This window comes from Mytilus californianus, unplaced genomic scaffold (genome assembly GCF_021869535.1).
Source record: "Mytilus californianus isolate M0D057914Y unplaced genomic scaffold, xbMytCali1.0.p SCAF_10, whole genome shotgun sequence".
Lineage (NCBI taxonomy): Eukaryota > Metazoa > Mollusca > Bivalvia > Mytilida > Mytilidae > Mytilus > Mytilus californianus.
Genome location: NW_026262582.1, coordinates 69,707,270 through 69,723,458, shown reverse-complemented (window position 1 = coordinate 69,723,458; position 16,189 = coordinate 69,707,270). Strand labels below are relative to the sequence as shown.

Here is a 16,189-nt window from a genome sequence, read left to right as displayed (position 1 = left end):
CACTCGCAATCTCACCAACCTTGTAGCAGCAGACGTCATTTATGGAGATGGCACCATCTAAACATCTCCAACCCATTTTTTCAACTCTACACACTACACGCAATGGTCGATGAAGTCATGACCCACTCGTCTTCAGTTTACTACCCAATAAAAGTGAACAGACATACGACCGTTTATTCAACTTACTAAAGACTGCTTGTCAACAACACCACCTCCAACTAGCACCACATATATTCTTCACTGGATATGGAGGAAGACACATAATCTTGGACTCGCCATCGCTTACAAAGACAACGAAGACCTACGACTACTAGTAAGACGTGCAGCAGTGTTACCCCTTGTCCCACCAGAGCTAGTTGAAGATGTATAGTTTACAGCACTAGAAGACGCTGAAGAGATCGCCATCGACACAACCGCTTTCGCCGACTATGTCACAGAGTACTGGGTAGAAGGAAACAACCGCCAACACTGAAACCATTTCAGCAACGAAAGACCACGCAACAACAACCACTTAGAGGGATGGCACAGCAAACTCAAGAAGCACGTCAACCATGCGCATCCAAACATCTACATCCTGATTGAAAACCTAAAGAAGACACAAGCCAACACAGAAGCCAACCAGATCCAAGTAGCAGCAGGCGGGACTCAGCGACCAACAACTATGAAATACAGAAATATCAACAACAGAGTGACTATCAACACTGAAGGAACGCTTTCTTCAAGGTGAACTTACCGTCCAGGACTACGCTGACCAAGCAACCTTCCTCCTCCACATGGAAATTCGGCAGTAGTGTGAAGTGTATTGTATACTCAATATGTTTGTAAAGTATTGTGCATAGCTGGTTGAATATTTGTCTATTAAGGCTTATATTGTTTATCAATGGTTCTGTTTTTTGTATGATATTAGTGCTCTTTGATACAATAAATATATATAATTTTCTAATTTTGACCTTCATTTGGTATTACTATTATTTTGTTAGATAGTTCATTTGGATGCATCATGCTATTATTTTCCCTCAACTCAAAGCGTTTCAAGATTTTCTAAAGTATTTGTCTATTAGTGCTTATATTGTTTATCAAAAAAAATCTTCTGTTGTTTGTATGATATTAATGCTCTTTGATACAATAAATATATATATTTTTATAATTTTGACTTTTTCATTTGGTATTACTAATATATTATCAAAAAGTTCATTTGAGCGGGATTTACTGTAACTCAAATTAAGGTACATTCCCTTAATCCCTAATGTCAAAAAAACACGTTTCTCCAACAAGAAATTCTTTACCTGTATATATAAATATTAAATGTTGGAGAAACGTGATCACACCGGTCCACGTCGGTTCATATTTCGTCATACTTAATTACACATGAAAGGTTTTCCTGTTTGTCCTGTATGGTTGTCATAGAAAGAAAGAAATTAGAAAGATAAATTTAACACTTGATATACTAGTATATATTTATAATTAACAACACGAGAGTTCGGGTACGAAACATTTGGTAACCAATATCGTGAGTTACCACCGTTTTATACCAAGCGGCAATCTTCGGTTAAATCCGTAAGAATGGAATCGGCCCGAATTTAGACGAGTGCGTTTAATATGTTGAAATATCTTTTTATAAATGTTGAGACATACAGAAGCTTCCATTACAAAAATAAACGCAATGTACTTAGAAGCAAGTTCCGGTCGTATAAAGGTCTTCCGCCATCTTGGATCATAACAAAGCAGAACACGATCGTTCTAGATTTTTATTGAAATAAACACATTTTGACATCGGAATGCACTTTTTAAGACTTTTCATTCAAATGAACCAAATTGGCGATTTTATCTTATTTGATAAATTTTTCAATAATGATTAAAAAAAACTTAAAACTTAAGTCTTATAACTTGGAAATAACTTAGAAATTTAATTTGATAAAACAATGCATATACGCCTTTAGTTTTCTCGTTTGAATTGTTTTACATCTGTCATTTCGGGGCCTTTTATAGCTGAATATGCGGTATAGCTTTGCTCATTGTTGAAGGCCATACGATTACCTATAGTTGTTAATTTGATTATTTCTGTGTCATTTGGTCTCTTGTGAAGAGTTGTCTCATTGGCAATCATACCACATCTTCTTTTTATATAGTTGATTTTTCTAATATATAGTTTTTCTTTCAATTCAGTTATTAATGCTCGTTTCCCTGCAAAACGTGTCAATTATTTCACAACCAGTAGCTTAAAATATCGGTATTTTATATTTAAGTGCTTTTCTGTATTATTGTTTATTGTATATAAAAATATGCATATAATAAATAGTCAGACAAGATCATGCAATAGTATATAATGACGTTTCTAATATGACGTCCTCATAACGCTTTGTAAACAAAGCCGTGTTCTTATTAGCACAAAATATGTTTGACACATGCGCACAAAACTTTTATTATATATTGTTATTAAAACATCATATATTTATATTAGTTTTTAAACTTATTAAATATGAAAATGTAATGTGCATAATTCATGGGGAGGAAGCGAGAATAGCCAATCATTCCTACGGTATTTTCGTACTCTTTGACCTATAAAAATGTTGTATTTGTCCTATTAGAATCGAAATAATTCCTTCGTGTCATGCTCTATGCTCATTTTAACATGGGTAGGCTAACGCTCAGTGTAAAATATCGACAAATATAATGCCTTCCCATGTTAAAATGAGCATAGAGCATGACATGAAGGAATTATTTCTTAATTTTCTAGGACTGTTTGATATCATGTCATATATAACAAAAATGTGTAAATCTTCGATTTACTTGCACATGCAGAATAATTTTTTGTGCGCCCAATCTGTCATCGAAATGATTCTTCCTGGCGGCTCCCTTGTTTCACTTTCATTTTGACAATATTTTTCTGTTCAATAACTGAACATTTTGAGCACATAAGCAATCCAGTTCAACCTCAGGATCAAATCAAAGGTAGCATTCATACGGATAAAAATAAGGTCGAATTATAGTCTTGCAAGATAGGACTATATCAGCGTTGTTTTTTTTTAGCCGCTTATTTTTACAAAATTGAACCAAACTGTTTGTAAGAGCGAATTATTATTTCAATATTCCGCTTTGGTTAATCTTTGAAACAAAACAACAATTGTTTTGACTAAATTGTCCCTTCAAATCCTTTGAAAAATAGTTTTTTTTTAAATCACAATACGATTTCTTGCAATTTTTCATATCGTCTGATATCAATAAATAAAAAAAGCTAGGAATGTCTTAATGCACACCATACAGAACGTCTTACTGAACACCATAAAGAACGTCTTACTGTACACCATACAGAACGTCTTACTGCACACCATACAAGAACATATTACTGGTAGATTCAAATAATAATAAAATCTTGATTTTTTTCTAAAACTATGCAATTATTCACTTACCTTTTAACTCGAAATCTATCAACATGTGTTATAATTAAACAAAATAATTCGAAGTGAAAAGATTACTATTACCCATGACTCGATATGTCACTATGAAGTCTGAAACATTAGGACCTACTTAATTAATGAGGGTTTCTTTCTGTGCTTAAAAGTTCATTCACTTAATTACCATAAAGCTATGTTTAAACTAGTCGGAAACCTTTTGTTCGCTTGTAGCTCTTATAATTTGTATGCCAACACGTCCATCTTTTGATAATTCTCAATAATGGTTATTAAAACGTATCATGTTGCTAAGGTTTAATTCTGGATTAACCAAAACAACAGGAAAATAGACTATAAACGCATCTCCAATATCAAAATACCTTTAATCACGTTTTGAAATTATATAGCGTTTTGAGATTAAACTTTGTCTTGAAACTTGACTGAAAATTGCTGTGCCCTACCTTGAAAGCGAGCATGGACAAAGGGTCTGAATTTGAATCATATCAAGTTGCTAAACCAGGAATTATCTGACTAATTTTACAAGACTTTTTTTACCCTCCGGAGCATCCGAGTAACAATCGCTTTTTACAGAGGTCTTACTTTTAAATTATGATGGTTTGGTTTGGGTTGGGATGGGGGAGGGGGGAGTCTTCATTTATCCATTCATATTTTTGTACAAAAATGTATGCCTTTTTCTAGATTATTTATTTTTATTTTTTTTTGGTCATTTTTCTCTTTCCTTATAATTAAGCAGCAAGTTCTTCTCATTATTTTTTACCCATTATTATCTTGTCTGTTAACCCGATACAGTTTCATCTACAATGGACTCATCAGTGGCGCTCGATTGTTGTGTAAGTACGGCTAAGGAAATATATACACAGTGTTAAAAAAACCTTAGTGTACAAAATCATGAGTTAAGATTAAAATTCTTTTTATTAAGAAATAAATAAAGAACCGCTGAACCAACGCCTCTTAATTTTCTAACTGGTAGAGATCCCTTAATTGGATACCGAGGGTTGTCAAAATAAATAAATAAAATACAAGTAGATATAAGTGTGGTTGTCAATCTAGTGGTATATTAATAAAGAAATAGCGTTGTTTATTAGTCGTATCACACACACACACACACACACACACAACAGAAATCTGTAAAATTTGTGAACTAGTGTGTCAATTACTGACTTATATTTTGGGTACAACATTAACTCAACCCTATATTATTCTTTAATATTTTATTTACTAAATATATAAATTAAATAACTCTTGACTTTTCTATCCAAATAACCAATTCAAACACTTTAAATTAGAATTTCTAGCAGACATTGTGTGGTCCCCCTGACTTATCATCGGATAACCTTGTAGACCTTTACGCAGTTTTTGTCCTTGAACGGAAGTCTATAATAGCATTGTGTAAGCATCAGTTTATCTCCTTTTGGACTAATTGCCAGTTTCCATGGCCACTGGACGCCTTGCTGAAGAACGACGCCCTCGAGATGCCCTTCTCTATTGAGCTGGATTACCTTCTGCTGGTCCCACGAAACGATTAGTACGTTCTGTCCGAGAAAAGCGACACCTCGTGGCAGACGAAGTTCCTCGTGAGTGTAACTCCATACTTTCTGGCCATTTTTCGTAAGACAGACAACCGGGCGGTTCGGATATCCGTTTCTAGTTACAACAATTCTTTCACCATTCGGATCGACAGCAATATACATCAGATTATCTGCGTCCATTGGCGTTGTAGAGACTCGGAGCCATGAATGGTTGTCACGAGCAAACACGTGAATGGTACGACCAGAACAACAAGCGAGAGTTCCGTTATTATAGCCTACTGAATGACACTTGTCACCGACCGTAAGGACTTCGCCTGGTACTATTTTATTGTTCTCAATTTTTTCATGTTTCAGACGCATTGTGTCTGGTAAGCAGACGATCACTTCGCTATCACCGACTGCGCACACATCGCCTGGTGATGTGGCAAACTTTATCAACCCAATATATGCAAATTTAGGATCGAACAGTTTAAGAGAACTGTGATATGAATCGGACAAAACCACGTGACCAGATTTCAAAATGGCTGCGCCTTCTAATGAACATTCCTTTTGATCAGGTACTGAAGCGATGAAGTCGCTCTTGAACTTAGCAGTAATTGTTTTTCCATCTACAGAGGAGAGTTCCATGGCCTTTGACTGCGTCAGGTCATTAGCTGGTTTCTCAGAAATTCGCGAAGAGACATCAGAAATGACAGACTTTGTTTCATTCTCTTGTTTAGAATATTCTCTAGGTCCCCGAGAACGGATCTGACGGGGAACGTTTGGTTTCCGGAAAGACGGCATGTCTGTAGTACTCCGGACCGAGCGTGGTGTAGGGGCCGCAGAGGAAACACCAGAATATGGTCGTGCCTTGCTCGTTCCCTGTCTGGTAAGTGTAGGCCGTTGTGTTTCAATCGGAGCAGCTTTCGCATAAACCTGGGATAAGCGACTTGGAAAATTTTCTGTATTCAAACTACCGATATGTTTTCCTTGTACCACAGCTTGTTCGAGCGGTCGATTAGGGAGAAATGTTAGCTTCACATTCTTCAGCGTTTGAACGTGTCTTACTAGTCTAGTTTGTCTCTCGTCAAACATTTGCACTTGGTCTTTAAATCGAATAATGAAGCCAGCTGGTGTATCCTTATCAATCGAATTTTGAATGGTTTTCAGGGATGATGTAGCATCGACAAGTATTCCATTACAAATGTCAAGGTCAGATTTTAACGCATGCATTTCTTTCATCTTCCGCTGCGTCATTTCCTGTATAATTTTACTTTCCATTGAATCAAGATAATCAATCATACGTTTCTTTATCTGGGTCAACTGATTTTTTATTTCGGTTTCAGATTTGTCAAGAGTAATCAGCTGTTCTTTTCTATCACTTAAAATTTTCTCGGTCATTGTTATTTGTTCCGAAAGGAAGTTAATAAACTTCCCGCCATCTGCTTTTCGTCGCGCAGCAGCTACAGGAATAGTGACAACGTCGGTACATGGCTTGTGTGTTAACGTAGCACACAATGAGCAAAGTAGCATTTCATGATCCTCACAATAAAATTCAACTTCTTTCTCTGCGTGAAATGCACATTTCATTGCAATTTCTTCACCTGAATTTTCAAATGCTTTGAGAATACTAGATAACGCTTCATTCGTTTGAAGTTCACTCGCCCACGCCTCGGGTGTATTACCTGATAGTTGTCCTAGTGGCATAACATTATTGCAGTCTGGGCAGAGAAATCCGGCAGGGCTTTTCTGACCCTTTGTCGTATGTTCCATGTATTGTTGAATACATTTTTTACAAAACGAGTGCATACAATTCAAAGTTTTTGGTTCTACCAATATCTGTTTGCAAAGATGGCAAATCAATTGTTCTTTCGCCGCTTTCAAAACAGCAGCCATTTTGAAATATCAAAGTTCTGAAATAAATACAAAATTGAACATTTTTATTTTATGTAATAGATATGAAGTCTCCTTTAAACTAATTAAGTTGGAATATCCATTATCAATTCTCTTATACAGTGTTTTTTAAACGGCAGATATGATTTTTTTTAATGTGAAATTAGAAGAGTGATGGAAAACATGTATTTTAACTTATATATAACATTTAACATGAAGAGGTCCATTAAAGCCTGAGCAGAAAGAGAAGCAAAATTAGTTAGCATATAGGAAATTGTGAACTTCCGATGAATCATTTCTATAACATTTTTTTTTCAGTTTATCTAATGTTTGTTAATATTTTATGTGTTCTTCCTCATAAATATTCAATGACAAATCAACAACAATATAAACTATTACGAACTCAAACCCCACCCACCCACACACACATAAATAAAAAATAAAATATAAAAAATGTTCCCAACCTCGTTTATTCTCATAGGGCTGTTGTAACAAAACAAAAATAATTGTTAATAGAGTGGTACATGTCCCGAGCGCCGTCGACTTTAAGTGCAAAGATGATGAAGTTTATGCACTTTCATTCATCACTTGATATTTGTTAAATTTGGGAACATGGACCACCACCCCCCTTTTCTATTATTTCTATTGTGTTTTGGAATATTTCTTAAATTTTCTTTAATGGAAATAAGTTGAATTATTATAAAGAAATTTTAATTTTGAGTTTTAAATACAAAAAGAAAAGGCGAAAAGAGAGTCCATGCCCCAACCGCCCGTGAAAAAATGCTGAGGGAAAATCGTTTAGTTTTTAGTCCTTTATAAAAAATAATGCAGATGCAATTATGTAAAATGACGAAATCAGTTCAACAACAAAATTAAAAAGTTATATACGAACCTCACAAATGCCGTTGCACACAATCTTAAAGCTTTTAAAGTCAAATTTATATTTGGTATAAATGCATGAAAAGTTATAAACTTGTTTCAACCCACATTCTTTAAAACAAATCAATAGTTGTTTATTTGAATTAAACTAATGCACCAATAAATTTTAAACAATAAACAAAAAGACTTCAAGTCCTTTCAACTTGAAATAAGATATCAGTGAAATGTTGTCACAAACGAATACACAATATGTGTATCTAACGAAAATATAACTATCGTCGATTCATTATTTCAAAATTTTAAATTCAAAGATTTGAGTATAAAGGGGGATGGTTTCAAATGCGATTTAGATTTTTTGTGGACCTTCTTCATTTTAGTATTGAACGTTTAAAGCATATCAACTATTTCGTCAAAACAGAATTATACATTGATAGAGGTGTAAGATATTAACCCGATAACCAAAAGAAGAAAGATGAGGCCCCTCATGGGGGTGTTCAAGTAATCACATAATCACAATTTTTTGCCAATATAATCACATAATCATTAATTATTTTTTTAAACAAGATAATAAAATAATCATAAATATAGTCCTAGATTATCAAATAATCAAATAATCATGAAATATTTGGTCTGGTAATCAAATAATCACTATAAAAACGGCCAAGTAATCACATAATCAAAAACCCCATGAGGAGGCTCAAAGATTATGATGGATAGCTGTTTATCATCCAGCGGCAAATTAAATGTATATTCCGGATGAGAACATATAAATATAAACCCTGCTGTGTACTGGACCGACACACTGAGCCGGTTATTTGACGTACTATAGGTTACAGTCCACAGAAAGACATGTAACTCTACCCGGACACATTATTCTGACTCCGAACCGACCAGTCTCTGCTGTTACTCCTTATTGCCGCGTGCTTAGCGGAGAAGCAGCAAATACCAATTTTAAAGTCTTTGGTTTGACCCTACCGGGGTTTGAACCCACGACCTCACGCACTCGAGGCGAACACACATTTTTTTTATCTTTATTAATCGAGGCGAACACACGACCACGAGACCACCGAGGCGGTACAAAATAAGTTTAGGTCAAAAGTGACTATAAGAGTTTTTCTCCCATACAAAAGAACAAATGTTTTATACAAATACGGTCTATATACCAGCTTTGATAAGTGTTTGGTATCACTATAAATTTTCACTTCTTCGTACTATGAACATCAAAATTATTTTTTTATTAAAAATATTTCCTTTCTTTATTTGAACTGTACACGTATACCTAACATCTAAATTATTTTTCATTTACCTGTGTTTTAAGTAATTGCAAATGGCTGATATTTTTGTTCAAACATATTGTTTTTCTTAAATTGTTTAACATTTCACAGCGGTATAACATGTTACTTTTATTATTCTTCCCTTAGTTTATTTATTTTTGTATTTACATTGTATCATAGATCAAATTTATTTGTTCAGTGTATGTTCACTGGTGTTAATATGTCTTTTGATTGAGTTAAGCTATTTCAATTGATATTTTATAGTGTGTCTTTCTATGTTGTGATGTTGCACTATTGTTTCAGATAAGGGTGAATGTTTGGTAACATTAAAACGTTTAAACCCGCTGAAATTGTTTGCACCTGTCCTAAGTCAGGAATCTGATGTTCAGTAGTTGTCGTTTGTTGATGTGGTTCATAAGTGTTTCTCGTTTCTCGTTTTTTATATAGATTAAACCGTTGGTTTTCCCGTTTGAATGGTTTTACACTAGTAATTTTTGGGGCCCTTTATAGCTTGCTGTTCGGTGTGAGCCAAGGCTCCGTGTTGAAGACCGTACTTTGACCTATAATGGTTTACTTTTATAAATTTTGACTTGGATGGAGAGTTGTCTCATTGGCACTCATACCACATCTTCTTATATCTATGAAGAAATGAAGATGTCAAAAGTCTATTTTCAAACATTCAAATGCCCTCATAGGCGGAGTGCGGTTCTCTGACAGGCAGGGAGAAAATGTGCCTGCCTTCTACCTCGGGAAGAAATGTTCATAGGCGGAAGCGGGTCTAGGAAGCAGGGGAAAATAAGGCAGTGCCATAACCACTACAATAACAATTAAGACATATTGTGAAGACACATGTCCTACCGTTGAAGACTGTATGTTACCTTTTGATGTCTTTTTGTTATTTTTTCTGTGGGGTTGCTGTCACATTGACATATCACCCAACTCTACCTTTTTCCATATACTTGCTCCATCAGAGAAACTCCTCGCTTTGTGTAGCTTAAATCTGAAAAGTTATAGCTGGTGAATTCGTAAAGGTCTGTGGTGTATAATTTTATATGTAAGTAACAATACCTATAAATTCTCTACCTCAAAAGTGAATTTTCTTGATGAAAAATATAAGGTTAAAGGATAAACAAACACAGCAAATTGAAAAAAAAAATTAAGGATTGTGTAGATCTAAATATATAAACTCATCATATATTTACCACTATTAACATTATATAGATACCACTATCAAAATTGTGTACTAGTATTCAAAGCACTTTTTCGTCTTATTTAGCAAACATATCCACATGCAGCGAAAGTAAGTTTTTATAACCAGGGTATCGGTCTCTGGTGAAGAGTTTTCTCATTGGTAATCATACATCATCATCTAATTTTTATATGTACAAATGTAAATTATTCCGCAACATGCTATACATGTATTAATATATTTAGAAGATTTCGGAGCATTGTGAAAATTTGTGTATGGAAATAGCTTTAGAATCTTTGCGTAACTATGCAGTTTTTCCAGACCTTGGATGGAGAGTTGTCTCATTGGCACTCATACCACAGCTTCTTATTTATATTGTTCTGATATATTTGTAGCAATGATTAACATTTTAAATAGTAGTGCAATAATTTTCTTTAGCTTTTTTCTTGAAACAGTAGGTGTTGTCATGTATATAAGAACAAATTTTACGTATTACCGGTTATCTTTAAAAAAAAACAAGTTATTATTGTTGATTCAAATCGTTTAATCAGCGGGATTACCGAAGTTAACAAACTAAGTTAAGAAATGTTATAGGTACTTTTCTGTTAACCTCATCTCACCAGTTGGTTTTGTTGTTTTTCTAACGGTTTTGTTTTCGTGTGTGTGCGTGTATTTTTTAATTGTCTTTGAGCACTACAACAGTTAAGAACGTTTTTTTTTTATTTTTATTTTTTTTTATTATTTTTTGTGGTCTTTTTGTTGTTTTAATTTTTTGTTGTGCTTCTGCTTTGTAAGTGAGGACACTTGTTTCGGGAGATTGAAATTTAAAATGACGTTAAGCAAACAACAATCAATCTGTCAATCAATCATATAAAACTGAAAAATATTAAACAAGTATTTTTTAAATAGAGAAGTTCGGTCATTTCTTTTTATGTTTATCAATACCTTTATTTCAAATATTCCCAATTTTTTAAACGACATCTGTATGTCCCAAAGTACAAGGGTCCTCTACGATGTTAACAAGAAAAGCAATATTGCAATAAAACCTGGTATATAGTCTCTTGGGAAAATTATCGTTTGTTGTTTGTAAAAATCTACTTGTAAACTATGTCAAAAATAGCAGAATACTGCCCGTCTTTGTCTGCAACTATTATGGTATTGTTTTTCGGGTCATAAACAATTGCCTTTGGACAACAAAATCCATCCGTCAGTCCCAAAATATCTTGCCTGTGGTTACCTTTCTCTGAAATTACGGTAACTTTTTTTGCCTTCAGTGCACTAACAAACATATTGCCGTGTTTATCAACGCAGATGTTCCTGGTATCACAATCGCCTTCGAAGGTAAATGTTTGCATATTTTTCTTACATTCGTGGTCATATATAAAAATTTCATTCGATTCGAGTTCGGCTACAATTATTTTGTTTTTGCCGCATTGCACATAATTGATCGATGGCAGTCTTACACAAATACGCTTCAAAATTTCTCCGTTTAAATTTATGATAATTAAACCGTCATCAGGTTTTCTTGTAGCGGCTAGAATGTTTCCTTCCGAATTCACACACAAACCAAAACACGTTTGGTTGAATTTAAATGTTTTCTTTATTGTACAAGTCAACCAGTTTATTTGTAATAATTTAATATTATTGTTCAAAGGGAACGACACTGCAACAACAGAATCACTTATCAAACATGCCCCATGCGGAGTACCCAGGTTAGTAAAACTGGTGTCTAAACCACCAACACTATTGAACACCAGGATACCTAGATTACCTCCATAATCGGTAATGACTGTCTGTCCAGAAGGCAACGGGACGATACTAGTAATGTTTATATCATTTAGATATAAGAAATAGTTGACCTGCGTGTCTGTACATACTGTTTGATGTTCAATTCTGACACGGTGGTCCTGGCGGTTGTTGATAGATTTTGTGCTTCCAGGTTGTCAAGTATTTTCAAATCGCATTCTAAAGTGGAATTAGATGTCCTGACTGTTGCGAGTGAAAAGTCTTCAGTCAGCAGAGAAGACAACTGTTGGCTGCATTCGAGAGCAATATTTATTTCTTGTAAACCATTGTCGTTTTTAAAAAACAATTCAATTTCTTTATCTTCATTCATAAGTTTTTCTTCAATCTTTTTAATCGCTGAGTATACTTGAAAATTACTTCCGTATGCTAGCACCTTAAGAAGAGCCGAATACATTTCCTTGTATACAGACTCATGTGTAGCAATTTGAGCAATGGTGTTGTCTACGATAGAGGATTGTGTGTTCTTGACTGATATTACCTGCTCGCTCAATTCTTTCTCAAATTCATCTAGCACAAGATCTATTTCCTTACGCATGCGCCGAAAATCAGTGCACAGTTCCGACGACTGTTTATCTATTCGATTGATATTTTCCACCCGATTTTTGGTTAGTTTACTCAGTCCTTCCATTCTTTTTTCTATTTGTTGCATTATTGTAGTTGCCGTGACGGAAGACTTAATGTTTTCAATGACTTTTTTGAGTAGTGTTATTCCGGTACATTTTGCGTGTTTTTCTTTCACGCATTGTACACAACAATGAGTTGCATGTTTTGGACAGAAGAGTTCGTACTTTTCATCATGTTCGGGACATTTGTTAAACTCTTCAATCATTTTTCTAGGCATTTCTTTATAGTGATCACTATCTATGAACTGGTGGCCTCTAGTGGCCTTTGCTGCTCTATGATGGCCGCTGCATTCGTCGCACAATCCTTCATCACAAGTCGGACACCATACGACTGCTAGTTTTGCTATTTCTCGAAAGTCACACGGCCCACATATGATTTCTTGTGTTTCTGTTGTCATTTTGCCCACTGCAATGATAAAAAATATATACCTAGGTGAAATTTGAAAATCACGATCGTTTCGACCTATTCCCGTTCGCCATGAGTCATTTCGCCCCGATTTTATAAGTTTTTTATGGGAATTCAGACTGGAAAATGCTACATCTAGTGTGTCATTATGAAAACCGCATGACAAACAAATGGAAGTGTTTAACGACCTTGACTGGCTGTTCAGCCCTCGCACGGTCGGTCAGTTTAAAACCGCATGGTAAGTATATACGTCTTTTTATGTGACTTGCTCTATGTATTATGTGATTATTTCTTATTTTGACATGAGATTTGTAATCTTGAGGTTGCTGCATTGCAATGCGATAATTAAATACGCAAAACTTCAACATACCATTTTAACCGCGGTATCAGAAAGGAAATTAGTGATAATGGAAATCAACCGTTTTATACTTAAAAATCTTGTTAAATATACCTTTTAAATGAAAGATTAAATGAGATTTACTTCCAAAATAATTTTTTGTTCAAATCGGGGCGAACTGATCCTGAGCGAAACGACTCGTTGTGAACGAGAATCTGGGCGAAAAAAAATCCGCTTTCCTCGTTGAAAATAAGAACACGAGGGCATCATGTATATACTAGTATATACTTCTGTTATTGTAATATGTATGGATGTTCAATAAGTGAAAATAAGATAAAATATTAAAGAATATTTTAATAGAAAAAAAAATACAATAAATATAATAAAGGGGGTCCATTCTACAGCACCTGTATTTATACATGTTTCATCAAATAATTGTCTCATTATTGGTATGCCTGTTTACCATGTTCATCTTGAGTCCATATCAGAGCATTATGCCATATCACTTTATGGTGAACTCTGTGCATTAGACTCATGTATGCCTATAGTTTTTTTCATTCATAAAAAAAAGGATAAATATGGTCTTTGTAAACTCATTTATTAATCCCAATATTTTTGGTGAGGCCGCGGGAGGCACTATGCAACTTTGAGTTTACAATGAATTGTACGGCCTTGAACATTACGTAATCTCAGCCAGGAAGTAAATATTCAGATACACAAACGATATAGATAACAAAAAAGCTTAAAATAAACCCAGCTGACTCTGACTTATAAACAGTCGATCTTTAGTATTGTCAAAAGTTAAGAGTTAATTCGTCTATTTATATACTTTGTAAGTGTTATTTAATGCATTACATGATGATTTTAAATTATGTTTGTTTTCCTTGACCCGTACGCATGATATAGGCTCGAGGATATACAATGTAGGTGTGAGTGCAGTTATATCAATTTTGAAGAAATAAATTGTGCCTTTGAAAAAGATGTGACTGTGTTGATTTTATACGGGGCTTTAAACTTTTACCTGATTCTTCCAGATCCTTGTTTAGAGATAACACATCAATGTAGCCGGTGAAGAAATCGTGATGGTGTTGGTAATGTAAATAGGTAGAGGTTGTGTCCCTTTTAAATAGCATAGTGATTATGATATAAGCGACTCATTATTTTCTTTCATTGGTGGTGGTGGTTGTGGGGTTAGGAGGAAATATATGACTTTCTCTGATTTTTTTCAAGTCACTACCTTGAAAACAGAAAGTAAATCAAGATCCCCCTTTCAAAGATATAACTATTTCAACTTTCCTTACATTTCTCCAAATCTTTATTGTTTTTGATTACAAAAAAAACATGCAGGTAATTTCTATTTATATCATTATTCATCAGTAGCCGATCCAGAGCATCACTGAAACAGGGGAGTTTTATGTAACCTTAGGGAACTTCATCCGAATTATAAGCCTGTTATTATCTCACTTACATTTACCGTCCGGGGCATATCACATTCAATTTTAGTACATTGTTGTCCCTTTGTCCTATCCTTATTAAAGAAGTTAGTAAATTAATATCAAATTAAAATACTTCCCTGGAGGACCGTGTTGAAACTTAGGATATGAGGTAAGTGGGATTGCATTGGCGAATGCAAGGGGGGGGGGGGTGGAGGATGGGGGTGGGGGGGGGGGGGGGTTGGAACCCCTCCTCTTTTCGATTTTTTTTATTCTACTTTTAGTTAAATTATGTGAAAGTTTCATGGTGTTCCGGGGGTAAGATCCCCCCTTTCAAAATGACTCGATTGTGACTTTATCATTTGTGCCGAGCGGGAAACAAATTGACATCTTTCGGATTGTAGGCGGTTGCGCCGTGTGTGCCTTTTTCTAAGTTCGCCTCTACAAGTCACCAAGGAAAATGATTCGCATAAAGATAGATGTTAAAAATACCACGTGACGTTTAACTCACGGATATAATTTTAAACAATTGTAATATATGCTCCATCATGAGTTTTTCGATGAATCTTGTAAGAAAATAATAAAATTAGTATTATAAGGTGTTAATATGGAAAGGGTTTTAATCAAAACAGCTTCGATAAACCATAAAACCAGCAATTCCTGATATTGTCGGGTGAGATGCATGGATGACCAGTCACAAAATATTAAATATAAAAATAAGACAATTGCCAATGAGACAACTGTGATAACTTTCCACCAGAGTCCAAATGACGTGAAAGTTAGCAGCTAAACGTCACCACTTTGACATGGCCTTCAACAATGAGAAAAACTCACACCGTTTTGTCAGTCAAAAAAAGGCCCGGCATGACAAAATATGGAGCAATTTAAACGAGAAAACTAACTGTCTAATTTATTATAAAACGATTAACGAAAAGAAATATGACTGACAACAACCAACAACCACTAAATTACAGAATACAAGCTCCTTACTTGGGTCAGACACATACAGAATATGGCGGGATTAAACATGTTTTAAGTGCTAAATCCTCCCCTAACTTGAGTAAGTGGTGTAACAGCACAATGTAAGAATAGGGTGTAAAAATCAGTGGGAAATTACGTACCTTAACAAATAGGTACGGAGCAGAAAACACTGGCATAAAAACAAAAGACACAAGTACCGATCTATTAGAGTACTAGCATCTATTGAAAGCTAGTCCAAAGCCTTTAACAATGTTTTGAAGAGAAAAAAAAAGACTACAAAAGATTGATCACGCTTCAAAATTTCAATAACTCATAAAGTGTATACAAAAATTGATTTTTGCATAATATGGATGACAGAATTTCTTTTCTTTAAACAAAGTTCTATATATTACTATTTCAAAGGCTCCTAGAATTGTATTTGCAGTAGCTTTTTCTCAATGATTGCAA

General features: G+C 34.6%; 2 protein-coding genes across 2 annotated transcripts; both read right to left on the bottom strand.

Moving 5' to 3' along the window:
• Positions 1-4,615: 4,615 nt before the first annotated feature.
• On the bottom strand, positions 4,616-7,797 carry LOC127718434 (uncharacterized). The gene is made up of 2 exons (XM_052224445.1): positions 7,707-7,797; positions 4,616-6,834 (listed from the first exon to the last, which is right to left on the bottom strand). The coding sequence occupies exon 2, from the start codon at positions 6,815-6,817 to the stop codon at positions 4,736-4,738; it is 2,082 nt and encodes a 693-aa protein (XP_052080405.1). The 5' UTR covers positions 6,818-6,834; positions 7,707-7,797; the 3' UTR covers positions 4,616-4,735.
• Positions 7,798-10,867: 3,070 nt separating this feature from the next.
• Positions 10,868-14,443, bottom strand: LOC127718425 (uncharacterized). Its single transcript, XM_052224443.1, has 2 exons — positions 14,350-14,443; positions 10,868-12,991 (listed from the first exon to the last, which is right to left on the bottom strand). The coding sequence occupies exon 2, from the start codon at positions 12,981-12,983 to the stop codon at positions 11,994-11,996; it is 990 nt and encodes a 329-aa protein (XP_052080403.1). The 5' UTR covers positions 12,984-12,991; positions 14,350-14,443; the 3' UTR covers positions 10,868-11,993.
• Positions 14,444-16,189: the final 1,746 nt, after the last annotated feature.